This window comes from Mirounga angustirostris, unplaced genomic scaffold (genome assembly GCF_029215605.1).
Source record: "Mirounga angustirostris isolate CCGP_5_RB_7025 unplaced genomic scaffold, mMirAng1.0.hap1 SCAF_9, whole genome shotgun sequence".
In the NCBI taxonomy this organism is placed as follows: Eukaryota; Metazoa; Chordata; class Mammalia; order Carnivora; family Phocidae; genus Mirounga; species Mirounga angustirostris.
The window spans coordinates 52,503,502-52,530,863 of NW_026991717.1; the positions used below are offsets into that span (position 1 = coordinate 52,503,502).

General features: G+C 44.2%; 2 protein-coding genes and 1 long non-coding RNA gene across 3 annotated transcripts in view; 2 read left to right on the forward strand and 1 right to left on the reverse strand.

The window, feature by feature from the left end:
• MYO5C (myosin VC) overlaps positions 1-15,698 on the forward strand; it is an 80,980-nt gene extending 65,282 nt beyond the window's left edge. Inside the window, exons 34-40 of the mRNA XM_045900061.3 lie at positions 1,040-1,194; positions 2,758-2,847; positions 5,524-5,674; positions 6,310-6,592; positions 12,092-12,266; positions 12,685-12,765; positions 14,299-15,698. Coding sequence (XP_045756017.2) covers positions 1,040-1,194; positions 2,758-2,847; positions 5,524-5,674; positions 6,310-6,592; positions 12,092-12,266; positions 12,685-12,765; positions 14,299-14,451 — 1,088 coding nt within the window. The 3' untranslated portion in view covers positions 14,452-15,698. The remainder of the gene's footprint in view (positions 1-1,039; positions 1,195-2,757; positions 2,848-5,523; positions 5,675-6,309; positions 6,593-12,091; positions 12,267-12,684; positions 12,766-14,298) is intronic.
• On the reverse strand, positions 1,181-27,320 carry LOC135361578 (uncharacterized). Its single transcript, XR_010405018.1, has 4 exons — positions 27,231-27,320; positions 3,382-3,542; positions 2,170-2,453; positions 1,181-1,347 (listed from the first exon to the last, which is right to left on the reverse strand). It is a non-coding gene; the product is annotated as an uncharacterized LOC135361578 (long non-coding RNA).
• GNB5 (G protein subunit beta 5) overlaps positions 26,619-27,362 on the forward strand; it is a 39,773-nt gene continuing 39,029 nt past the window's right edge. The window contains exon 1 of the mRNA XM_045900062.3: positions 26,619-26,844. Coding sequence (XP_045756018.1) covers positions 26,733-26,844 — 112 coding nt within the window. The 5' untranslated portion in view covers positions 26,619-26,732. The remainder of the gene's footprint in view (positions 26,845-27,362) is intronic.

Here is a 27,362-nt window from a genome sequence, read left to right on the forward strand (position 1 = left end):
TCTTTGTTTGCTTACCTTAGTTTGTTCTATAAAGTCTCTCTCTTCCCTTTACCCTCCCCTCTCCCCCCCCCCCCCCCCCCCCCGCTTCTCCTCAAGGCTGGCAAGGCCTCCTCTGCAGAACTATTGTGTGTCTATTTTCCTGATTCAAGGCAGGTACATGAGATCACTGAGATCATATCCCATCCTCATCATAAGAGGCCGGAGTCAGGTGCATGGATATGGGGTTCCTCCCTCACATCAGAGGTCTGAAATCCAGGGTCTCCATGCCAAGGAAAAGTACAAATTCTGTCTAAATTTCAGCCCTTTATTTTTTTTAAGATTTTATTTATTTATTTGACAGAGAGAGCGCGAGCACAAGCAGGGGGAGTGGCAGGCAGAGGGCAAGGGAGAAGCAGGCTCCCCGTTGAGCAGGGAGCCCAATGCGGGGCTCCATCCCAGGACCCCGGGATCATGACCTGAGCCGAAGGCAGATGCTTAACGACTGAGCCACCCAGGCACCCCTAGATTTCAGCCTTTTAAAAAAGAGAAAGTACTTTGCAAATGAGAAGTAAGAGGAACAGGTGGGACCTGTACATTTTTTTTTTATACTATCCAACCCTTTATTTATTTATTTTTTTATATTATTATTATTTTTTTTATTCTTATGTTAATCCCCATACATTACATCATTAGTTTTAGATGAAGTGTTCCATGATTCATTGTTTGTGCACAACACCCAGTGCTCCATGCAGAACGTGCCCTCTTTAATACCCATCACCAGGCCAACCCATCCTCCCACGCCCCTCCCCTCTAGAACCCTCAGTTTGATTTTCAGAGTCCATCGTCTTTCATGGTTCGTCTCCCCCTCCGATTTCCCCTGGGACCTGTACATTTTTGCCAAGAAGAGCCAGACTGAATCCCTCAAAGAGAAAAGCCATCCCTATGCATCAGGCACTACACTGAGTACAGAAAAGCAAATAAGCCCCGCCCTGTAGTCAGAGGCTCCTCATGGGGAAAGCTGACTCTCAGCTGTCGTCCTCATCAGCTCTTTCTGTTCCAGACTTGAAGCCTCGCGGCGTGGTGGTGAACATGATCCCAGGGCTGCCGGCTCACATCCTGCTCATGTGTGTGCGCTACGCAGACGCCCTAAATGACGCCGGCAGGCTCCGGTCCCTCCTGAGCAGTATCATCAGTGGTATCAAGCAGGTGGTTAAGGTAGGAACTGCCCTTGACATTGGCTCTTGGGATTTTGGTTACTTTAAGAGCATTGTAAGGATTCATCCTTGGCCCGTCCTTCACCTCGAGTCCTCGGAGAACCACACGATTCCTCAGACTAGTCTGCGGCCCACTCAGGGAAAGAAAGCCAGGCTGTCCAGAAAAGACAAGTTCAGTCAGGGATCCCCAAGGCTAACGATCTGCAAATAGACCTCAGAGCCTTACCTCCAAGGCTACAACCTGGTAGCCACCACCCCCACCACCCCTACCCCCTCAGCGGGTGAGATGCCCGGCTGTGAGGATGCATTATTCAGCAGGAGTTAGGAGTAGAGAATTCACATTTGTCTGGTGTTCAGTGCTTTCTGGTCCCTGTATTCACGAGAGCCACCAGAGTGCTCTTGGAAGGGGCCCCCAGAGATTGATGTTTGCCCTGTCCGTAATTGCATAAGATGGGTTTTCTTAGGGCCCACGTGCATTGTGTCCCAGGCCATAGGCACACAGTATTTGCCTCATCTTGCTGCTCTGGAATGTTTAAATATTTAGAAACTGAAAGATGCACGGCATGAGGAGTATAAATCCTTTCCCACCAGCATTTCCCGTCTCGGCTTCCCCGGTGACTCCCTGGCCTCTGCCTTTGTGCGTGGCCAGGACCTGCCCCTCCCCGCTCCAGCACACAGCACGTTAAAGCAGCCCTCGCTTGGCCCACATACCCCGTAGTCTCTACGCCTTTCCTTCCACCCCCACCCCCACCCCAACTGCCAAGGTGCTTACACTAGCAGCCTCCCCCAGTTCCTGCAATCCGGCTTCTGCTCCTGTCACTCCACAAGAAGATGACCAGTAATTCCTCTTGCTAAATCCAATGGTTTTCCCTTAATTTTTTATCCTCCTCTCATGGATGGAAGCATTAGGCCTGCCTTTCTGAAACACTCCCACTTTGTCCTTCACATCCCAAGACCCTCCCAGTTTTCCTCTTACCTCTGACCACAGTACCCCTCTTCCTGCTGCCCCACAAGCGGGGCTGTTCTCCCCAGCAGAGTCCTCGATTCTGAGCTCTCGTCCCTCCAGCCCTTTCCTTCAAGGACAGCGTTCTCCCCCGTCTCAGGAGACCTTCTCAGCTGCCATCTTTCACCAGCATCCTTCCATCCTCTGAGCGTTTGTAGCCCAGTCTATGTCCATGTGCAGGAGCTCAGCCACCCATTTAATTGTGTCCTATGTATGTTATGTTACGAATGACATTCTTCCCGGTCAGAATGTGAACTCTGGAAAGCAAGGACCCAGACTTGCCTTTACCAGGCATCCTGCAGTGCCTGCTTCAAGTTTCATAAGTGACATAACCTAGACAGAGATACTTTGCAAACCAGAACCTGCTAAATAAACTAAGAGCTTATCGCTACAGTGTAAGTTTAACAAAGTCTTGGTGAATAAAAGAAGAATTCAATCTGATCAAAAGCCACCAGCTGACCAAACTGGTAAGATACATCTGTTCTGGGCTCAAAGGCACCAGTAGTCACCAAATCCAACTTTGTCTTCCTTGGTTTTTTGTTTTGTTTTGTTTTGTTTAAGGAACACGTAGACGACTTTGAGATGCTGTCTTTTTGGCTTTCCAATACGTGTCATTTCCTCAACTGCCTGAAGCAGTACAGTGGAGAAGAGGTAGGGACACTTGCCTGTTCTGTGTTCTGTGCGGACTGCTGGTCTATAACTTCCTTGTGAGCCAGCGCTCACCACAGGGATTGGGGACATCCCCAGCTCCAGGAGCAGCCTCTGCTCCAAATGGCTTCCTGGTCTCCTTCTCAGCCCGGAGGCCAACTTCACATTACTGGTTGGACAGAAGTCATAGTCAGAAGACTTAGAAAGAGGCCGGGACCTGGGGCATGATACTAGGCCTCAGTTTTCCTTGAGTTTTAAATCAATGAGGTGCGGGCGCCTGGGTGGCTCAGTCGGTTAAGCGTCTGCCTTCGGCTCGGGTCATCATCCCACGGTCCTGGGAATGAGTCCCGCTCATCTGGGAGTCTGCTTCTCTCTCTCCCTCTGCCCCTCCACCCCCCCTTAAGATAAATAAATCTTAAAAATAATAATAAATAATTTTAAAATAATCTACCTCAATGAGGTAGATTAGATGAGTTTTAAGTTTGTTTCTGGTTGTAAAAATCTGAAGTTTTTAGTATTATGACTCTAAAATCCAACCTTTAGATCAACATGACTGTTCAGAGCTCTTCTCTCTGCAGGATTCTGATCATTCCTCCACAATCTGTATGTCCTTTGCCATTCCAGCTCTGCTCCCAAGGGGCTAACATCATAAAGGAATTCTCCACCTTCAAGTACTCACGGAGCAAAATGTCATTGACCTAAAATAACAAAGCAGTTTTTAGGGTTTTCACGGCTCTCCCAAATGTTTGTACTGTTAATGGTCCCACCAGCGGTGTATGAAGTTTCCAGTATCATACCTTCACCAACACTTGATATTGACAGACATTTTAATTATTTACCAATCTCATTGGTATAAAATGATACCTTGTTGACTTAAATTGCATTACTTAATCGCTAATGAGATGAGGAATCACTCAATATAGGGGCGCCTGGGTGGCTCAATCTGTTGAGTGTTCGACTCTTGGTTTCCACTCAGGTCACGATCTCAGGGTCAAGAGATTGAGCCCACATAGGGCTCTATGCTCAGTGGGGTTTCTATTGGAAATTCTCACTCTCTCCTTCTGCCCTTCCCCCTGCTCTCGTGTTCTCTCTCTCTCTCTAAAATAAATAAGTCTTAAAAAAAAAAAAGGGTATCACTCCACATGCTTACTGGTCATTTGGGTTTCTGTTCAAATTGCCTACTAGACACCAGTTTTCCTTTTTTTTTTTTCTTATTGATTTGTAGGAGATCTTTACGTATCATGGATAAACCATGGCTTGTCTTGTAATTTTCTTTATGGAGTCTGTTGTACACAATTTCTGAATTTTGGTATATCAATCCTATTCTTTTATGATGTGTGTTTTAGTATCTTCAGGAAATTCTCCCTGCCCTGAGATCATGAACTTATTCTCTTACTTACTTCTGAACTTCTGTAATTCAAATTTAGAGCTCACAATTATGCTTTTATCTATCCAGAATTGGTGTGATTATTTATCCCACGATGTGTGAGATAATGATCTCATATCTTCTTCCGTGTGGATAGCCAATTGTCCCAATGAGGGAAAAGTAAGATATAAAAGTAACTCTACTAGTACTAGAGAACAAAAAGAGAAATAAATAAAGAAAATCCAACCTCTGTCTAAAAGGGATACCAAAAGGAGCAGGGGGTACAGCCCAGTCCATTTAAGACAGACTCACATGTGTGTGACATTAATGGAAGAGGATATTATTCAGCACCACTTATTTTTTTACCCTTTCTTTGACCCCTCAGCCAGGTATAGAGCATTCTTTTCCCTGTCTGCGTGTGTTTTTAATTGCTATATTTTCATTTCTATTTCAGTGGTTCTTTTTCACATCTGCCTCTTCTTATATCCTCTTCTTAATGCTTTCTTTTTCTTTTATCTCTTTGAACGCATTGAATATATTGTATTAGTCTGGTTGGGCTGTTATCACAAAATACCGCAGACTAGAAGTCTTTTAAACCACAGAAATGTATTTTCTCACAGGTCTAGGGGCCCGAAGTCTGACACCAAGGTGCCAGCACGGCTGGTTCCTGCTGGGAGCTCTCTTCCTGGCTTGTGGATGGCCGCCTTCTCGTTGTGCCCACCCACAGCCTTTCCCTGGTGCACGGGTGTGGAAGAAGACAGATTGAGCTTCCTAGTGTCTCTTATTAAAGGGACACTAACCCTATCAGATTAGGGCCTCACACTAGGACCTCATTTGATCTGAATTACCTGATCACAGGCAAATACAGCCACACTGGAGGAGGGAGGGCTCCAACATATGAATTTGGGAGCATCACAAACATTTAGCCCATAGCACACATTTTTAAATATTTCATATTGATCTATGCTCTATAATCATGAAGTCATGAATCTCATGTATTGCATCTGCTGACCTCTTGCAGCTGTTTGTTTCCTTTGGTGCTTTGCAGGCTTTTTCGGTGAGCTTCCGTGGGAGTTGTTTTGCACTGTATTCTGTAGGTGCTGGGGGCACATATTTAGAGGGTGAGGAGGCAGTACGGCTACAGTTAGTTATAGAGAAGAAGCAGTACCACAAACGTGCGAGCTCCTTTCATACAAATCAGACACTAGGCTTTAAAGTACAGGAGCTCATTGGAATGTCCCTAATAGAGATAGTGTTTTAATTTCCTACATGTCTATATCATTCTAATACTTATATGCTCACATTACTTTCAGGAATTCATGAAGCTCAATAGTCCACGTCAGAATAAGAACTGCTTGAACAATTTTGACCTTTCAGAATACAGACAGATTCTTAGTGATGTGGCTATACGAATATATCACCGGTTCATTATTGTTATGGAAAATAACATTCAACCAATAATAGGTAAGAAAAGAATTGATGACCAAAAAATATTTATGGTCACCCGGAGACCTTAAAAAAATAAATCCAGTATAAAGCATGTGATTCCAAAGAATATAATTTTAAAACCAGAAAAGTTTAATTGTGTAAATGTCTACTTTTTAATTCTTTTTAATTGCTTGAAATCATGACCTATATAAAAGCACATGGTTCATAGTTTCCTGCCTGTAAGCGTGATTCACCCTGAAAGGAAAGCCTAGGGAAACCTGCTACTACTTACATAGCTAATCCTAGGTCGTAACTAAGTGTTTTTGAAATCTTAAAGTCCCGCTATAGTTTCTAACAATTTTCTGAAATTTAAATCCTTCAGGCTTTAAGTGGTTCCAGACCATGAGTTATCATGGTAACCTGCTCCCTCTCCTGTGAAGTTGAAAGAAGAGGGACTCCAAGCTGTTGTAAACAGCCTTGCACTCTGTCCACCTCCTCCATCCGGGGCTCCCCACTCCTCAATCCTCCCGCTTCCCCTATCACAGCTGCATCCACTGCTAACTCCTGCAGAAAACATCCTGCTTCCTGGAACAGACCCAGGAGAGCAATGGAAAATGTTCTCTGGTTGTCCCCCCTGTGTGTGCAAGAAATGCTTGTGTTTTCCTCTCTAGTGCCAGGCATGCTGGAGTACGAGAGCCTGCAAGGCATTTCTGGCCTGAAGCCCACAGGCTTCCGGAAGCGGTCATCTAGCATAGATGACACGGATGCCTACACGATGACCTCCGTCCTGCAGCAGCTGAGCTATTTCTACAGCACCATGTGCCAGAACGGCCTGGACCCTGAGCTGGTGAGGCAGGCCGTGAAGCAGCTCTTCTTCTTGATCGGGGCGGTCACCCTGAACAGCCTCTTCCTGCGCAAAGACATGTGCTCCTGCAGAAAAGGGATGCAGATCAGGTAAAACCCATAAACCTCCGCTTATACCCAGAGGCGGCTGGGAATGTCTGGGGCCACAGCCTGCTGCCCCCACTGCATGAGCTGCACTGCTTAGGTGGGGGTTGTGCAAGAGGACTCTTGGAAACTTGGGAATGTCTGCAGTTGGATGCCCGCCCCCCCGCCCCACTCCATCACTGTGCAGCAGGCTAGCTCGGCACCCAAACCCAGGGCCTTCCTTCAGTGGTTAAAGACTAGTAACTAGTAATTGTTACTATCTTTGTTGTCATTCCTTCTGCTTGCTTTGGATTTATTTTGCTGTCCTTTTTCTAGTTTCTTAAAGTAGAAGCATTGGTTATTGACTTTGAGACCTCTGTTTTCTAAAGCATTTAATGCTATAAACTTCTCTCCAAGCACTAACTTTATCCCACAAATTTCTAGATGTTTTATTTTCGTTTTTGTTGAATTGAAAATAGTATCTAATTTCCTTGGAGTCTTACTCTTTGACCCGTGGATTATTTAGAAGTATGTTGTTTCAGGGGCATCTGGGTGGCTCAGTTGGTTAAGCGTCTGCCTTCAACTCAGGTCATTATCTCTGAGGTCCTGGAATCGAGCCCCGAGTTGGGCTCCCTGCTCGGCAGGCAGTCTGCTTCTCTCTCTCTCTCTGCTCCTCCCCACCATTCGTGTGCTCTCTCTCTCAAATAAATAAAATCTTTAAAAAAAAAAAAAAGAAGTATGTGGTTTCATTTCCAAGTATTCAGAGACTTTCTTGCTACCTTTCCATGACTTTTAGTTTAATTCCATCTGATCAAATAATGTATTCTTTCAGTCACACTCTTGGAAACAGAAGATAGAATGGTTATTGCCCAGGGCTGAGGAGAGAGGGGAAGGGGGAAGTGTTGTTCAACAGATACAGAGTTTCAGGTCTTCAAGATGAAAGAGTTCTAGGGATCTGTTACATAACGTGGTGCGTACAGTTACCTCTTATACTGTACACTTAAAAAAGGTTAAGATGGTAAATTTTATATGTGTCTTTTATCATAATAAAAAAACAATCTCAAGGTACAGGTTGAAAAATACCATAGATTAATATACCATAGATTAAGACACCAGTCACCAACCATCCCACTTTGCCTGAAACATTCCCAGGTTTATTTGTTAAATAAAAACTTCTAAATATTTTTACATTTAGAAAAACTTTGTATCATCTCAGTTCTTTTTAAATTTAAGAAGATTTGGGGCGCCTGGGTGGCTCAGTCGTTAAGTGTCTGCCTTCAGCTCAGGTCATGATCCCAGGGTCCTGGGATTAAGTCCCACATCAGGCTCCCTGCTCGACGGGAAGCCTGCTTCTCCCCCTCCCACTCCCCCTGCTTGTGTTCCTGCTCTCGCTATCTCTCTCTCTGTCAAATAAATAAATCAAATCTTTTAAAAAAATAAAATGAAATAAATTTAAGAAGATTTGCTTTTATGACCCAGAATATGGTCTGTTCTTGTGAATGTTCCACATGCAGTTGAAATGTATATTCTGCTGCCATTGGGTGGAATGTCCTATGTCAATTAGACCCTGTATGTTCTTTCAGTCAGTTTTTGCTTTGTGTATTTTGAAACTCTGTTGTTAGGTGCATATACATGAAGAATTGTTATGTCTTCTTGGTGAGTTGACCATCCTAACATTATGTAGGCTCCTTCTTTATCCCTGTAATGGTAATCTTCTCTGCTCTGAAATCTACTTTGTCCGAAAGCCTACTTTTTCTTTGGATTAATGTTTTCATAGTGTATCTTTTTTCATCCTTTTACTTTTAACCTACCTGTGTCATGTTTGAAGTGACTTTCGTAGCGGCAACAGAAATTTTGGTCTTGCTTTGGTTTTTTGCTTTTTTTAAACCAGTCTGACAATCTGTGCTTCTTAATTGGGGTGTTTAGACCATTTAATTAATGTAATTATTGATATGTTTAGATTTAAGTCTACCATTTTATTCTTTTTTATTTGTTCCTTCTGGTTTTTATTTGTCTGATCTCCTTTCTCTGCCTTCTTTTGGGTTCTTTGAACATTTTTTGGTACCCCTTTTAAATTTATCTACTGTGAGGGCACCTGGGTGGCTCAGTCCGTTAAATGTCCAACTCTTGATTTCAGCTCAGGTCATGATCTCAGGGTTGTGAGATCGAGCCCTGTGACAAGCTCTGTGCTGAGCATGGAGAGTATCTCTTTCTCCCTCCCTCTTTGCCCCTCTCCCCCCACCAAAATTTTATCTACTGTGTTTTTACTACACATCATTGTATATATCTTTTTAGTGGTTGTTCTAGGGATTATAGAATATATACTTAACTTTTCAGTGTATTTAGTTAGTTATTTTTAAGTAGGCTCCATACCCAACATGGGGCTTGAATTCACCACCCTGAGATCAAGACCTGAGCTGAAATAGAGTCGGACACTTAACTGACTAGCCACCCAGGTGCCCCTTTTAGTCTATTTAGAATCATTATCTTAACCATGTCGAGTGGAATGTAAGAAGCTTACCACCATATAGGCCCCTTCCCCCTTTACGTTATAGTTGTCTTATGTATGATATCTACAGACATCAAAAACTCTGCCACATAATGTTATAATTTTCATTTTAAATCATCTAACATATTTTAAGAAACTCAATAGAAGAATTGTCTATTACATTTACCCACATATTTACCCCATTTCTGTTACTCCTTCATTCCTAATATTCCAAGTCTTGTTTTTACCCCCAAATCTCATTTTGATATCATTTCCTTTCTGCCTGAAGAAATGCTTTCAGTAGTCCTTGTACAGCAGGTTTACTGGAAATACTTAGTTTTCTTTCATCTGAAAATGTCTTCATTTCACCTTCATTCCTGAAGTATATTTTTGTGGGATATAGAATTTGGGTTGACATTCCATTTTCTCATCACTTTAAAAATGTGAAACATTTTTCCATGGTTTTTGATAAGAAATGCAAGGTTATTTGAATTATTGTTTCCCCACAAGTAATGCACAGTTTTTCTCAGATTGCGTTCAAGATTTTATTTTTGCCTTTGATTTTCCACAGTTTAATTAGGATGTGTCTTGGTGTGGATTTCTTTGAGTTTAACCGCTTTGAGATTCCCTGAGCTTTTTGAATCTGTAAGCTTGTACATCTCACTAAATCTGGGAACTTTTCAGTGATTTCTACAAATATTTGTCTGCATCATAATTTCTCCTTTCCTCTGGAACTTCAATAACACAAATGCTAAACCTTTCATTATGGTTCCATGGGTCCATAAAGTTCTGTTTATTTTAGTTTATTTTCCCTCTGTATTCTTTAGATTGAATCATCTCTCTTGACTGTTTCCTCTGACATCTCTATTCTGCTGTTGAGCCCATTAAAAGAATTCTTTTATTTTTGTTATTATATTTTTCAGTTCTAAAGTTTTTGTTTGGTTTTTCTTTGTATCGTCTTTTTCTTTTCTGAAACTTTCTATCTTTTCATTTATTTCAAGATAGTTTGTCTTTACTTTTTGGAGCATTTTTATGATAGCTTCTTTAAAGTCTCTATGTCATCTCAGAGTTGACATCTGTTGATTGTCTTGTTTGATAAAAATTGAGATTTTCCTGGTTCTTCATATGCCAAGTAATTTTGAATTATATCCCGGACACTTCTAATATTATACTGTGAGACTTACAAATAATGCTACAATAAACATAGGGGTGTATATCTTTTTGAATTAGTGTTTTCATTGTCTTTGGGTAAATACCTGGTAGTGGAATTGCTGGATTATATGACCCCAAGATCAAGAGTCGCATGCTCCTCCAACTGAGCCAGCCAGGTGCCCCCAACACTCAATTTTTAAAAACAGCTTCATTGATAGATAATTTACATGCTGTAAAGTTTATCCATTCTGTAAACTATATCCATATAGTTCAAAGGGTTTTGGTATAGTTGCAGAGTTGTGCAAACATCACCATAATGTAATTTTAAAACATTTCCATCACTCCAAAAAGAAATCTTATACCCATTAGCAGCAGCATTCTTTTTTTTTTTTTAAGATTTTATTTATTTATTTGACAGAGAGAGACACAACGAGAGAGGGAACACAAGCAGGGGGAGTGGGAGAGGGAGAAGCAGGCTTCCCGCCGAGCAGGGAGCCCGATGCGGGGCTCGATCCCAGGACCCTGGGATCATGACCTGAGCTAAAGGCAGCTGCTTAACGACTGAGCCACCCAGGCGCCCCAGCAGCAGCATTCTTTTTGTTTTTTTTTAAAGATTTTATTTATTTATTTGACAGAGAGAGACAGAGCAAGAGAGCGTGCACAAGCAGGGGGAGTGGGAGAGGGAGAAGCAGGCTTCCCGCCGAGCAGGGAGCCCGATGTGGGGCTCGATCCCAGGACCCTGGGATCATGACCTGAGCTAAAGGCAGCTGCTTAACGACTGAGCCACCCAGGCGCCCCAGCAGCAGCATTCTTATCCACTACCACATCCCAACTTCACAGTCCCCTCTTCCTCAGGCTAGGCAACCACAAATATATTTTCTTTCTCTATAGGTTTGCCTGTTCTGGATACTTTTATAAATGGAATCATAAAATGTGTTGTCTTTTGTGACTGGCTTCTTTCACTTAACATCATGTTTTCACAATTCATCCATGTGGTAGCATGTATCAGTACCTCCTTCCTTTTTGTTGCTGAATAATATCCCACTGTATGGACATACCACAATTTGTGTATCCATTAGTTGGTGGACATTTTGGGTCGTTTTCATTTTTTGGCTATTAGTAATGCTGCAGTGAACATTTGTTCACAATTTTTTATGTGGACATGTTTTCAGTTCTCTTGAGTATATATCTAAAAGTGGAATTGCTGGATCATATGGCAGTTTATGTTTAACACTTTGAGGAACCACCAACCTGTTTTCCTTAGCAGCTCTACCATTTTATATTCCCACTAGAAATATATGAGGGTTCTCAACACTCTCATTTACCCAGAGAGGTTGAGTAACTTTCCAAGCTCACACAATGGATTGGTGGGCCTACAACCCATGCTTCTTACCTTATAAACTTATGATAATTAATGACAGAAACAAGAATAAAAACCCCAGTGGACTGAATGAAACCCTTCTACCAATTGAAAATTTTCTGCCAATATAGGAAAAGAAATCAGTTTTTTATACCAACGTAAGGTCTTCAAATATCACTATGATTTTTTCCTTTAGTAGATTTTCAAATCCATTATTAAGGGTATTTTAATAGGTCACTTTATAAATTATTGCAGTCGCTGCTTTTTGCTCAGATTTTCCCCAAAGTTAATGGCTGATATGGCCCCTCACCCCAGACCATCAAGATCCTTAGAATCCTGGATCATGAGAGCTGATCATTTGGTCCAACCCCTCATGTTACAAATGAAGAAACTGCTGGACCATGGTCCTAAGGCTCTCAGTGGACTTGGGTACCCTCTCAGGACACACTGGGGGATTCAGCACCCTCCCCTGAAGTGTTCTCAATGGTTCACCCACTGTTCTCTGTTTCTCTGGCTTTTACTCCAGATGCAACATCAGCTACTTAGAAGAATGGCTTAAAGATAAGAATTTGCAGAACAGCTTGGCCAAGGAAACCTTGGAACCTCTCTCTCAGGCAGCCTGGTTGCTTCAGGTCAAGAAGACCACAGACAGCGATGCGAAGGAGATCTATGAATGCTGTACCTCACTGTCTGCTGTGCAGGTGATCAGGCTTGCTGCGTGTGTCCCTGATCTTTACCAACAGATCATGTCATTGGTGTCGCCCTTTCTGGCTTAGCCAGCCATAGGGTGTGTCTGAATCTCTGTGTGCTCTTTGGGGTGCACACATATCTCCCAAGGACCACCCTCTTAGCTAATAAGCATTTATTTAATACTAACTTAGGACTTAACACAGAAGTGCATATGATACATTCCCTGCCCACTGAACTCACAGATGTGTATGTATGGGGGGAGGGGAGGGCGTGAGGAAGGAGGCCGGAGCACATGGTTCCTAGAGCCACATTTACAGTATCAAAGAACTGCATGTGGTTCCCAATAGTTCCCAAACCATCAGATTCGTTATTTCATGGACGGACTTGTCGTTTTTCATGGTCTAACACCATCTTATGTGCTGTTTGCAGATCATAAAGATCCTTAATTCATACACACCTATAGATGACTTTGAGAAAAGAGTGACTCCATCCTTCGTTCGCAAAGTACAGGTAAGATCCTTAAGGATGTACCTTTCAATTTTCAGTGTAAGAAATTGAGGGGACCCCTGGGTGGCTCAGTCAGTTAAGTGTCAGACTCTTGATCTCAGAGTTATGAGTTCAGGCCCCATGTTGGGCTCCACACTGGGCATGGAGCCTACTTGAAATGAATGAATGAATAAATGCTTGAATAATTGAATGATTGAATACTGAATATTGAATTAATGTTAGGAAATCTAAGATTAAAGCACATTTACCAAATGAAAGGCACTTAGCAAAAGCAGCAGGAATTTTCCCTGTCAAATACCCATTTTATTTTTTTAATTTTTTTAAATTTTAAAAGATTTTATTTATTTATTTGAGAGAAACAGAGAGCACAAGCAGGGGGAGCAGCAGAGGGAGAGGGAGAAGCAGACTCCCCACTGAGCAGGGAGAGGGGCTCTGTCCCAGGACCCTGAGATCATGACCTGAGCCGAAGGCAGACGTTCAACCGACTGAACCACCCAGATGCCCCCAGAACCCATTTTAGGCTCGGTGGGAAGGGAATGAAAACACCAAAACCGTGATTCACCTGCTGTGTTTCTTCAGCATGTCTTGTTTATTATCAGTCTTCGTATCAGTACTGTGCAAGGGAGCAGAGGCGGAATGGAAAATGTGTACCCATTTTTCTTATTTTAATCCCTAAAGTTTCTTCTCCAATCAACTCAGGCATCAATTCTCAAAGTTTGGTTCAAGGATCCTGTGGGTCCTTGAGACCCTTTCAGGGGTTCTGCAAAGTCTTCCTTTTTCCAAATATGTATGTGTGAAGCAGACTTTTCTTCCTATACTTCAACCAAAATAACATATCACCATAGGTTGAATGCAGAAGTGGATATGAGATTCCACTGGTCATACTAAGTCAGACATTAAAAAGATTTATAAAAATATAAAACAATACCACTTCCTACCAATATTTTTTTGTTTTCAAAAATAGTTATTTTTCAATAAGTGTTTACATGCATTGGGTTTGTTCTTGTTATTTTAATAAATTAATATTTTAAATTATTGTTTTAATTACTAATATGGTAAATATCAATAGTTATACCCACATACACAAAAGCTCTTTGGGGTCTTCAATAATCTTTAAAGAGTATAAAGGGGTCTTGAGGCAAAAAAGTTTACAAACTACTGAACTAAAAAGGATAACGGCTAGAAAGGTTTAATACTTCAGATCCACTCATGTTGGGGCTTAGAATTATGCTACAAGAATGGATAAGAATAGAAAACAGATCCACTTACAGTCAGTCCATCCCATGGGAAATTAACTTCTGAGGTGAAACAGAGCATGTAAGTAAATATTCATGAGAGCTGACTGGAAATCCTGCAGAGAGCATTTCACCACGGGATTGTGTTGTTAAAGGGCTCTTTTGTGTGTTCTCTTACATGATTTTGAAAGGAGCTTTTCAGTGAAGGTGGAGTTGTGTTTTCCTTACCCTAGACTTCTAGTTAGTCATAAAGCAGAATGCACTGGTTTCCTTATTCATTTTTCTCTGGTTTTAATTTCAGGCTCTCTTAAATAGCCGGGAGGATTCATCACAGCTGATGTTGGATACAAAATATCTCTTTCAAGTTACCTTCCCTTTTACCCCCTCTCCACATGCTTTGGAAATGATTCAGATCCCCAGCAGTTTCAAGCTAGGCTTTCTCAATAGATTATAGCAGGAGAAAAGAGAGTAAGTGTACTTTTCCCTCAGAAGCTAAATGAAGATCAAATATGAGGAGTGTGCTTTATTCATTGGAACTGGAAATGCTTTGGAACAAGATGTAAGGAAGAACATAAGAATCCGCCAAGATGGGCCACATGTTGCAACTGTCGTTTCCTAAGAGTTACACACTAGCTGAGGTTGGAAAGTCCATGTCTACCTTCAGAATCACAGCCAGCTTTTACTGGGATTCCTGGAAGGCCCGTATTTTCCTCCAGGTGCCTCTTATCTAGAGCTGTCTTGTGACAGGGCTCCCCCCAGAGGCAGTAGGATCCGGGAACACAGTGTCTCCTAAGTTTTCTAACGTGTGTGTGAAGCCCAGGTACATTTATGAAGCCACCAGTATGTTCCAGGGTTGAGTCTTCCAGGAAATAATCCCGTTTGGCCACAAGGTTGTGTCAAAAGTCCTCTGACCCCATGCCTCCTGCCCCGGGTGGGTGGGCTAGGGTTCACTGACTTTTTACTAAAAATGCTCCTGCATGAAAAAATATTGATAATTTCAGACCCCTCTAGTTTTTAAGAGAATCTTCCATCTGAAATGAATTATATGAAGTATTTTATGTACATATATTCTAAAACAAATGTTATTAAAATTAATTGCCATGCCAAATTGCCAAATTGTCATCTCTTCTGAAAGAACATTTCTTTAAATTTAATCAACCAACACACTTGCCATATTTTTCACTGTTCATACAACAACGTCTTTAAAAACTAAGTTTAAAAGGCAACTTAAATTATTTTCTCTATCTTTTTAGCATTCAAATATGTTCTTAAATTTTCCCATAAAAATACCTGGGGAATTATATCAGTTCCTCATTCTGAGAAACCAGTGTTTCCCAAGTTTTATGGAAATGGACTCTCCCTTGTCCACCCCCCTTCCCCCAAACCTCTTTCCTTCCTTTCAGAGCACACCGTGTCATTTGACACTGTGGCCAGAGGCCCCAGGACTTCTCTGCACCGTCCCAGCATCCCAGCCGGCCGGTCCTCTGCTTCTGACAGACTCACGGGCAGTAGCTGTGACTGTAAAACAGCCGTGCATCTTAGGAGTGGAAATAATACATGAGGATGAAGCAGTGTCACCCTGCTAATATGTAATGGTGTCTTTTCATATTATAAATGATTTAGTTCACTTAGATACATTATATAGAAAAAAATGAAAAGTAGAACTTTTAAATATTTTAATCAATAAAATAAATTACCAAATGAATTGGGTCAGTTTCTTTCTTTCTTTCTTTCTTTCTTTCTTTCTTTCTTTCTTTCTTTCTTTCTCTCTCTCTCTCTCTCCCTCCCCCTCCCTCCCTCTCTTTCTTTCTTCCCTTTCTTTCCTTCCTTCCTTCCTTTCCTTCTTTTCTTTCTTTTCTTTCTTTTTGTAGGTTCCACACCCAGCATGTGGCCCAAACTCACAACCCTGAGATCAAGACCTGAGCTGAGATCAAGAGTTGAACATTTAAGTGACTGAGCCACCAGGTGCCCTGGGTCAGGTTCTTTTAATTGCCAGGAGACTACATTTTTCTTAAGTGCACAAGGTTTATGCCTTTCTTTAAGGATTGTCTACTTAAAAGATGCTGGAATCTTTATAGATTCATAATATCTCTTAAAATATATATAAACATTTTTAGAGGGGAAGTAAATATGCCCTAAGTCCTGCCTCAGGCTGTGTCTCCATGGGCTCCTAGATGGTGAGAGAATGAGGGGCCGTTGACAGAGACTTGGCTGGGTTTCTGATCGGCATCCGTGGCCTTCTCTGTGCCCTTTCTCTGCTCCCCATCACCCTTCCTTTCCGGGTCCCATATGTCAGGGTTCATGCCTGTTTTACAACACTCACCCTGGGCTATCAGCTGGTGACATCGCCTATCTCCTTTGCTACCCTGTGAACTCTTGGAGAGCAGGTCCTCCTTCATCCCCGTGCTCATCTTGATGTTGGCAAGATGGGACAGAGCTGCAGGAGTAAGGTCCTATTAGAGGCAGCAGGATTGGGGGTGTGGGGCTTGGTCAGCCTTGGGAAGGAGCAGATCTTGTCTGGGAACAAGACAAGGGGGCCTGCAGAGGCTGAGAAATGTATGCATGGAGAAGAGGTAGGAGCACGCCTCCCACATCTCGATCCATCCCACAAAGCTGAAGGTGAGGGGCGCCTGGGTGGCTCAGTCATTAAGCGTCTGCCTTTGGCTCAGGTCATGATCCCAGGGTCCTGGGATCACGCCCCGCATCGGGCTCCTTGCTCAGCAGGAAGCCTGCTTCTCCCTCTCCCACTCCCCCTGCTTGTGTTCCCTCTCTCGCTGTGTCTCTCTCTGTCAAATAAATAAATAAAATCTCCAAAAAAAAAAAAAAATCACAAAGCTGAAGGTGAGAAGAATGGCCAAAATGAAGAGGTGCTGGTGGGACGAGGACTGAGCAGGTGGAAGTTGCTGATAACAGGGGTGAACGTCAGGTTTGCTCAGTGGAGCAGAGCATGGATTCATGAGGGTCCAGCCTGCCAAGGCTGACTCCTGCAGAGAACAGAGAAATGAGCTCAAGAAACAGGTCAACAGAAGTTCCGAGGGCATCTGCTGTAGATGGGCAAAAGGTCGCCGTCGGCAGTGAGTGCCCATGGGAAGGGACAAAGCCTCTGAGCTGCGATGCCCAGATAAGGAGATTAGAGGTCCAGCTTCTGCTCTCGCACCTTCACCTTGGAGCTGCAGCTCTGACTTCTCAGCTTGTCGCTCCGAGTGTTGACTCTCTGGAAGGTATGTATGTGCTAACAGTATATTAGCATACTCAGGTTTTCCTGCATGCTCAGATAAGTGTTCTATGTGCACACACCAAGTTGTTAACTGGGCATTCTGTGAGGAGGGAGCACAGGTGAAGGGCGGCGGTGGTGGTTAAGCTGCACGTTCTAACTGTTCTACAACCCACATGTGTTTCTTTTGAAATAATAGGAAGGTGTTTTGTTTTAAAAATATATTTAGTGTTGGCATCAGGGGGAAAAAATTAGGCATCTGTAAAGTCATATAATCCGTTTTAAAAAATTGATCCAGGTAACACTTTACATGTCAACATAAGCCTCAGAATGCAGCTTATGGAATAAGAAGAGGGTTTTTTTTTTTTTAAGATTTATTCATTTTAGGGTGCCTGGGTGGCTCAGTTGGTTAAGCATCTGCCTTTGGTTCAGGTCATGATCTTGGGGTCCTGGGATCAAGTCCCACATCAGGCTCTCGGCTCACCCTCTCCCTCTGCCTGCCGCTCCCACTGCTTGTGCTCGCTCTCTCTCTCTCTTTCTGTCAAATAAATAAAATCTTTTAAAAAACCTTTTTAAAATATTCATTTTAGAGCCAGAGCACAGCTGTGCACATGAGCCACGGGGAGGGGTGCGGCGGGGAGGAGTAGAGAGAGAATCCCAAGCAGACCCACCCCTCCACGTCCCCCCGCGCTGAGCTTGGAGTCCTTCATGGGGTTGGATCCCAGGACACTGAGACCATGTCCCAAGCCAAAATCAAGAGTTGGTTGAGTAACTGACTGAGCCACCCAGGTGCTCCAGGAATAGGAAGAGGTTTTGATATAAACATTATATGGTCATAAGTCTGTGAGATATACCCACATTGTTATGTGCATCAAAAGTTTATTCTTTTTTATTGTACATCACAAGTTATCTAGTCTGTTGATGAACGTTTGGGTTTTTCCAGTTTGGAGCCATTATGAATAAAGCTGCTATGAAATTCTTTTTTTTTTTTTTTTGAGGATATAAGTATTTGTTTCTGATAAGTATATATCCAAGAATAGAGCTGCCAGCTCACAGGTTATATATATGTTTAGCTTTAGTAGGTCCACCAAAGTGGTCATACCAATTTATACTCCCACAAACAAGGAAAGGGGTCCAGTTCTCCACACCTTGCCCATACTTCAAATTGTCAGTCTTTTAAATTTTAGGTATTCCAGTGGATAAGTTGTGGTATCGCAGCGTGGTTCTCATTTGCATTTCTTTGATGACTAATGATACTGAGCACTATACGTTTATTGAGCATATGAATGTCTGCATTTGTGAAGTGTCTGTTCAAAGTCTTGTATTTAAAAAATAATTTTTAATGAGATGATGCACATAACATAAAACCCAGCATTTTATTTATTTATTTTAGAGAGAGAGATTGAGAGAGAGAGCACACAGTGGGGAAGGTCAGAAGGAGAGGGACAGAGAGTCCCAAGCAGACTCCCCACTGAGCACGGAGGCTGATGTGGGGCTCAATCCCATGACCCTGACATCATGACCTGAGCTAAAATCAAGAGTCAGATGCTTAACTGACTGAGCCACCCAGGTGCCCCAAAACTCAGCATTTTAAAGCATACATTTCAGTGGTGTTTAGTATATAAACAGTGATGTGCATTATCTAATTCTACAGCATTTCCATCACCCCAGACAAGAAACCCCATACACATTAAGCAATCACTCTCCATTCTCCCCTCCTCTTGCTTACTGGCAACCTCTAATCTACCTTCCGTCTGTATGGATTTGCATATAAATGGAGTCACAATTACTGACCTTTTGTGTCTAGCTTATTTCACTTAGCATAATGTGTTCAAGGTTCATCCATGTTGTAGCATGGATCAGAATTTCATTCTTTTTTATTGCCAAATAACATTCTACTATATGGATATACCACATTTTGTTTATCCATTTATCAGTTGATGGATTTGAGTTGTTTCCACTTTGGGCTTAAATGCTGCTACAAACATTCATGTACTAATTTTCATGTGAGCATGCATTTTCAGTTATCATGGGCATGTGTACCTAGGAGTGGATTTTCTGGGTCAGACGGTGACACTCTCTTCAACTTTTTAAGTAACTGCCAAACAGTCTTCCCCAGCAGCTGCACCATTTTACATTCCCAGCAGCAAAGCATGTGGGGTTGTTTTGCCCATTTTCAATTGGGTCAGTGAAGCATTACTCTAAAAGTAAAAACTGGAGATACCCTATATATCCAATAATAAGAGGTTGGTTTAATAAATCATGATCCTGCATGATATAGAGTGATACTAAAGCTATTACCAAAAAACAGATCTGTAAGTACTAACAGATTCAAATTAGGTGAAATAAAGCAAATAGCTAACAGCCTTATTTGTGTAACTCACACGCATCTATGGTGTCAGAAAAGTCTGGAAGAATATGCATCAAATCTAAATATGAGGAGAGAATGCAGAGCAAGTAGGAGGGACTTACACTTTTGACTTTCTATCTTTGGTCTGTACTTTTAAAAATAAATATGGAGTGGTGGGTTTTTTGGTAATTTTTAATTTATATATTTAGGTTAAACACTGCAAAGAAATTTTGTGCTTGGCTTGGGGTAGGGGAAGGTCTGAGAAATTCTATGGACTACTCAGAAAACTTCATGTCAAGCCTTGTTAAAATGGGACATTTTTATCTTGTCAAAATGCTCACTGAAGCATTTGTCCTAGCTGTTAAAAGTTCCCTCATCATAAAAAGGATTATTGACAATAAGGATAGTAGAATGTACTACAATTAAATTTGGCCATGATATAAATGCTTAATGAAAAACATCAGTATATAAAAAATATAAAATCTACTCTTGCATATGCCAAAATGTGGACCACGAGTCTCTCTGGGCAGTGGAGTTATAGGTGATTATTTTCTTCCTTATGCCTTTTTGATTTTTCCAGACTCTAAAATGCCCATGTATAATATTTCTAGTTTTAAATACTGTAATAGCTCAGTTTAGTTTGTAGCTTGCCCATGCTTAACCAATCAGATCTAAAATACTAGCCATGTGAAGCAATTTAAGGTTGTTATGTCTCAAAACTTGTGGTCTCCATTAGAAAATGATGTTTTCTAAGAATATGCAATGGCACGTGTAGACAAAAACACTAGTAAGCAAAAAACTAAAGTTCAAAATTATATATTGCATACAATTCTGATTTTTTAAAAAGTATAAACATGCTTATGAAAACACTAGAAGAAAACATAAAATGTTAACAGCAATCTCTGTTATTATAGGGCATGTAGGTGATTAATTTTCCTTCTTCATGTCCTTCTGTTTCCAGTTATAATAAACATGTACAGCCTTATCATTTGAAAAAGTTTAAAATTCAGTCTGGGAAGGAGAACAGTGCCTCTCTCCAGATTTGGAATATTGGCCTTTGGAATATTCCCTTTTCCTTGCTCTCCCGCAACTCCTGGCCATCCTGGTATCCCTTCTCCACTTGGTCCCCACGGTTCCTTTCACCTTCCATTCCCCCAGCTGCCCCTCTGTCCAGAGCTCATTTCCTCTTCCCCAGAACATGATAACAATCTCTTACCCTAGTTGATTTTCCTGCTGTACATTCTCTCTCTGACCTACTTCTAGAAGCGCAAATGCTGGAATAATCCACTTGAATGACGTTGCTCCCTTGCTGAAAAACCCATGGCTTACCTTCCTAATGCTATTACTTAGAGCCCTCAGCATGACCTTGTACCTGGCAGGCATGGGCAGTGGGGGACAACATTACCGGGTCCTCGCCAAAGGCTAGGCTCCAGTGGGCAGGCCCTTTTGCTTTCTTTAACTCATGTTTTATGAAAAGGCAGAGAAACCTGATTGTGCTAGCTTCACCAGAGGGGTTGTGGAGTCCCACTACATACAGATTTGGGCTCCACTGCTGACCTTGATCTTATTTAATCCTGAGGTATCTCTTCAGCTATGACACCGATATCTGCTTCCTTCCTGGGATGGCTGTGAGCAGTCAGGGCCAAGCACTCCGTGGTGGTCAGTAGCTGGTTCCCTTCTGATCTCTCATCCTTAAGGGACTGTCCTCTACTTCTCTGACACTTAGAGATCTCAAGAACTACTATCAACTGCCCCTTTGTTGTAGGAGTTCAACCCAATTCATTCTCCCCATTCGTTCTCCAGTCCCATGGTGACCTCTGCATGGTAGACATTCCCCCTTTGAGGTGTCCCCACTGCCACCAGCCCTACAAATACGTTCCTCTCAAATTTGGCTCTGTTGAAATGTTCAGACCAGTGCCCCCAAATCTCTTTATACTCAGGGGGTCATTTCTTTGAAACTTGATGTGGCCCACTCGGCTATGATGGCTGCCCCCTGCCCCCCTTAACCTCCTTGTCCTCATCTCCAACAGTGACACCACAATGCCTAGCCTCCCAAACAGAAACCCAGGAGTCTTCACAGACCTCTCTCCCTCCTTGTCCCTGCATGTCACCAAGTCTAGCTCCTTCTTCGTAAGCATGGTCCAAATCCATCCTACACCATTGCTTTATGTGAGGCCTTCATCACATTCTGCCTGAAGTGTGGCCATAGGCTCACTTCTGCTTTTTCCACATCTCCAGCCTCATCCCGCCCCCCGCCTTCCCACTGCTGCTGTCTGTGGAGTACTCACTGTATTCCAGCCTTGAGCCAAGCTTTATGCACTGTCTTTCATAATTCCCCTGATGACCCTGTGACAGTAGATGTTAAGATCCCCATTTGATTGATTAGCAAAGATTCAGAGAAGCTCAAGTAACCTGCTTAAGTAGTGGGGCCAGGATCTGGTCAGCCAGAGCCAGCACCCTTAGGCACCAGATGGTTTTGCTTGTGTACGTTTGCCCTCCCTTCAGTGGCCTGGGCCTGTCTGTTGACTTCTGGATGGACAGACAGGGACCCTGGGTCTGTGGCTGTCAAATGTTTAATAAACAGGATGTGTCCCTTGCAGAGAACCAATACTACGTTTACTCAGCCTTATGGTATTGGTTGAGATCAGGCTCTACCATTTTCTGACTCTCGTCTTTACTCCAAAAGTTTACCCTTAGAGGAGGAATTTTTTTTTTTTTTAAGTTTTAAATTATAGCATCCATTACAAAGACGCTTTCCACTGCGGAGCCCCACAGGATTAATACTGTGCCGCAAAGATCAATTGTGTCCCTGTCTGTAAGCTGCCAAAACAGCCAGTTAAATGGTAACCCCAGAAAACCTATTGTCTGATGCTTTCTTACTGATTAAATAAACGAGGTGGTGTTGACCCAGCATGTTGTAATAAATCAAAGGTTGTAAATTAACTGCGTATACTTTATCCCACATGTAGAAGTCTGAGCAACCATCGTGATCAAAGGAAGATGAAGTTTTAAAAAGCTATTTCTGTTGGCTTTTCTCGTGCACAAACTTCCCTTTCTCTCTCTCTCTCTCTTTTTCAGCTTCATTTTGGATGAAAAATGTGTGATCAGACCTTTCTCGTTAATGTATTTGGCTCCTGTGACAAATGTTTCAAACAACGGGCTCTGAGACCAGTTTTCAAGAAATCTCAACAGCTCAGCTACTGTTCAATGTGTGCAGAAATTGTAAGTGCCACTTCAAAAAAATTAAAGTGGTTATCTTGTTTTAAAATGATGTCTAATGTCAGGGACCTGGGACAGATGAGTTACCATAGAATCACTTTACACACACAGACATCTTCAGCACACTTGGACTGAGTGAGGCAGTATGCGTGGGGGTTTACGGTGTGGACCCTCTGACCTCCTGGGTTCAAATCCTGGTTATGTTCCTTGGTGGGGGTGCCAACAGATCTCAATTGACTTAGGAGGTCAGTTTTCCCATATGTAAAATAGGAATAATAGCATCTATCTCATAGGGTTTTGTGAGAATTCAATGAGTTCATTTGATAAAGCATTTAAAACAGTACCCAGCACGGCCCTGCTCAATGAATGTTTTAACGATGACTACTTTTTTTAGGGCTAATGCTTTTTTCTTCTGCTTTCTGTCTGCTTGGCAAGCAACCCAGCTGAAAGGGACTCTGGCAAACAAACAGCCTGGAAGTGCCTCTTCCAAGGCCTTGGTCCAGCTTTTCCTAGGAACAGCTCTATTGAAGACGGGACCCTACAGGGCCTCAGTAGTAAGCAAAATTAAGTTCAAGGAAACGTGCTCCTTAGGCCTAAGATTTCAGTGAGGGCTAGGGACTGAGTATAAATCCTTACATTTTTCAAAGAACACAGATCAGTCCTCACTAGAGGTGGCTATGCACAGGTCTTTTCAGATCTTTGTAGCAAAATGCCCATAGCATGGCAGAAGCCCTGAGAGGATTTGCAAAGCCATGCTCAGTAATATGGCTCAGCAGAGCCCCCACCTGGTCAAAAGTGGTAAAGTACTCTTCTCCAAAATCCCAATTGGAAACCCCCGATTATCAACACATTTAAAACCATCTATCAAAGAGAGGAAAGGTGGTTTTTACATTTTACCCAACTGAAGAGGAAAAGGCAGTAGTCAGCCTCTTGGTCCCACTGTAACCCCTAACAGTAATTACATTTAAAAAATTATTCTCGTAAAGCAAATGGCAAGTAAACAGCCCAGAGAGACACAAAGGCTTTGGGACAGCGCAATAGTCCTGGTGTCACAAGATTCAGACTTAGTGTAACGGGCTTCTACCTGCAGCGCACTGTGTTCTAAACATGGCTCTGCACATCATCGAACTGACGACATTCAGTTCTTAAAATAAGCCTGCTTTCCGGTGGCCCTACCATCCCGCAGCAGTGCTATTTATTAATCTTAGCTCTTCTATTTTTAAAACAACTTCTTGTGTGGATACTGGGAGCCCAGGGTCCCTGTGGTCACATCCTGTAGCATCATAGATTCTCCCCAGGGCAGAGGCTCTGCTTGGAGAGCTTTTTCAGGAAACTGTCACGGGCCATCTCCACAAGCACTTGGGGGTTCCCAAATATTCAGACACGCTCCTGCGGCTGAGGAGACATCCAAATGACTGACAGCTAATTTTCACCTGGGTGTTTGCGATTGTGTAAGCCCCACCCCCCGCCCCCGCGGGCCCTTTTCATGAACAGGGGCAACGCTGTGCCTCCACCCCTGCCGAAATGTAGCAGACCTCAACTTTTCTGATCTCCGGCTTCCTTACTTAGAAAAAGGAGTTAAAACCAAAGTACAGAAAGGCACTTTGCAAACTTTCCCATCTGTTAAGAAGTCACATGGCCTTATCTCTGGATGGTAGAGCCTCTAGAATGGAGGATGTTTGGGATCTGTTTACAGAGAGAACCTCCAGAGAAGGGCACACCCCAGCGTGAAGATCCACTCAGCCCAGATCACACACAGGCAGACCTCGAGCAGGCACACATCCCATGATGGGCCACAAGGCATCACTGAGGAAGTGATGAGAGGATGCTGTTTGGCTAGGCCTTCTGAGTGACCCTGGTGAGAAGTGTCTCCCATGACCTAGTGTCTCACTGAAATTACTTCATGTGAATCGCTCGAGTGTATCAGGGAGGCTTAATGAGCAAATAGTTTGTGTCAGGCCCAGCTCTGAATGCTCTGCTTGGTCAGCCCTGGTGAGGCCTTTCTGAGGAGGTGTTATCCATTTACAGATAAAGAGCCTGAGACACAGAGAAGTTAAGTAAATTACCGGAGGCCACACCACACAGCCAAGATTTATCCTCAGGCAGAATGACGTAGATGGAAACTGTGCTCTTAAACTTTTGCTCTACGAACTCTGAAGCAGATGTCATATTTTCACTTTCATAAATAGTTGCCTGAATCTAAAGCATTTATATTTATATACTGATATTTTATATATGTTTTTATTTTAATATTTTATATATTGTTTTATATATTCACTTAATAAACTAACATTAACTGAATACCTACCATATACCAGTGATTATGCTAAATACTGAGGATAAATGATGAATAAACCTATATTGATGGCAAGGGAAAAGGGAGCTAGCTGGTAGTTAATACGCATCTGCTGTGATGGAGAAGTCTGCTAAGAGGTTCACTCACATTATCTGACTTAATTCTCATAACAGCCCTCTGAAGTAGATTTTCCAGATAAGGAAACTGAGGAGCTCAGAATCTAACCTCCTAGACCACCATGTCTAGATGAATACAGATTACTTCCAACTTTTCTTTGATAAAGAGCTGCCCAGGACAGCAAGTAGAGGCCAGATTCCTCAGGGAGTGGGGGGGTGAGAGCGGCCCCCAAAAGCCTGCTTGGGAATGTTTGCTCTGAAATTTGTCACCTTGATCCGCCTTCCCATTTTGCACACACGCACATACACGCCAGGTCATGGATGGGGGGAAAGGGAGAAGCCACCTGTTGGGTCCTCCACACTGAAGTCCAGAGGCATGTAGCCAAATGAAGCCACACTGCCTAGGTCCAAATCCTGCCTTTGCCTCTTTCTGGGAGTGTGACTCAAGCAAATCATTTAACCTGGGCCTCGGTGTCCTCGTTTGTAAAATGGGGATAACGGTATCCATTCAGGGTGACTTGCGATTTAGTAATATGAAGTGCTTGGAACAGTGCCTGGCACTGCAGGGGACCCGGGGAAAAGAGATGCTTGAGCCTGCCATGAAGTTACTAAATTTGCGTCCTTGAGAGAATCCTAGCAACCTTTCATTCTAAGGTGGAGGAAGCTGCCTCAGAAGTGACACATCTGGGATCACTGAGTGTGGGCTCAGTACACCCCGGGGTACTAATTCCAACCCTGCCAGCACCTCCTTTGCTAACCCCAGGCCAGGGACTGTGTGAAGAGAGGGAAAGCAAACCCGGGAGTGCGCTTCCTAATGCTGCGAAGCCTTGACAGCGTCTCAGAAACCAGATTTCGTTTTATTTTTGTATATTTAAGTATATTTAAGTTCGTTGTGGGGGGAGCACCAGAGCTACCCAGGACCAGGCCGGTATCAGCGTATCAGTGGTGCCGGCTGGGCCTCGTTGCCCACTCCTCGCTCATCTACTCTGCAGGTAGCCGCCACTGGGCCGCCTATCAAGTCCCACTGAGGGGAGATCGGTGCCGGGGAAGGGGCGGGTAGTAAGGCCGTGTCAGTGGGGCTTCACCGACTCGCAGAAGCCGGGCAGTCCTGGGTTGGAATCCCAGTTTGGTGTTTCACTACGTGCGCGTCCTCCGGCAAGTCACGTTACCCTCCGAGCCTCGGTTTTCCCACCGGTAAAATGGGCACGACGCTCCCTGCTTCTCCGGGGTGGGGTGCGCCGCAGCGCCACCGAGGGCATCGCCCTGGGCACAGCGCCAGGCTCGCGCGGCAGGTGCCAGGGCGGGGGGGGCGCGGGTGTCCGCGGGCGCGGCGGGCCGAGAGGGGGAGCGGGCCTCCGCAGCCCGGCTCGCAGCTGCCCGCGTCAGCGCCGGAGGGCGGGGCCGCGCCCGGGGAGAAGGCGGCTGGAGCTGCGCCGCGGGCCGCTCCCGCCCGCCCGCCCGCCCGCCGGCCAGGCCTCGGTCGCCCGCTCACCCGCGTCCCCGCTCTCCGCTCCCCTCCCTGCCGCGTCCCGGCGCGAAGATGGCAACCGACGGGCTGCACGAGAACCAGACGCTGGCGTCGCTGAAGAGCGAGGCCGAGTGCCTCAAGGGCAAACTGGAGGAAGAGCGGGCCAAGCTGCACGACGTGGAGCGTGAGTGCGGGCCGGGGCGGGGGCTGCGCGCGGGGAGGCGGGCCGAGGAAAGCAGACCGGCCCCCGAGGGAGCGCGGCTGGGGTGGGGGCTGGGCCCGGGGCGGGAGCCAGGCCGGCGCCCGCGCCGAGGATGGGCCCCCGGTTCCCGGGCGCCAGGTGAGGCGTGGATTGCGGCCCCGAGCCCCGGGTTGCGCGGCTGTGGCGCCCGAGCCTGGCGGCCCTCGGAGGCGCCGGACACCTTGCAGAGCCCCCGCCCGCTAGCGAAGGCCGTTCCGCCTCTGGGCGGGGGCGCCGGTGGTCGCCGGCCCTGGCCTCTGTTCTCCCCCCCGCCCCGCATACCCCCCCCCCCCACCTCCCAAGGATCTTGGGACAGTTCCCTCCATCACCTGCTTGGAAGATGCGAACCGACCGCATTTCTGCCCGAGCCGGGTGGAGGGGGTGTCGGCGGTAGCCAGCGCTGCGAGCCTCTGTGGGCGCGGCCTAGGGTCAACTGTTTTGTTTTTACATCATTTAGCTTT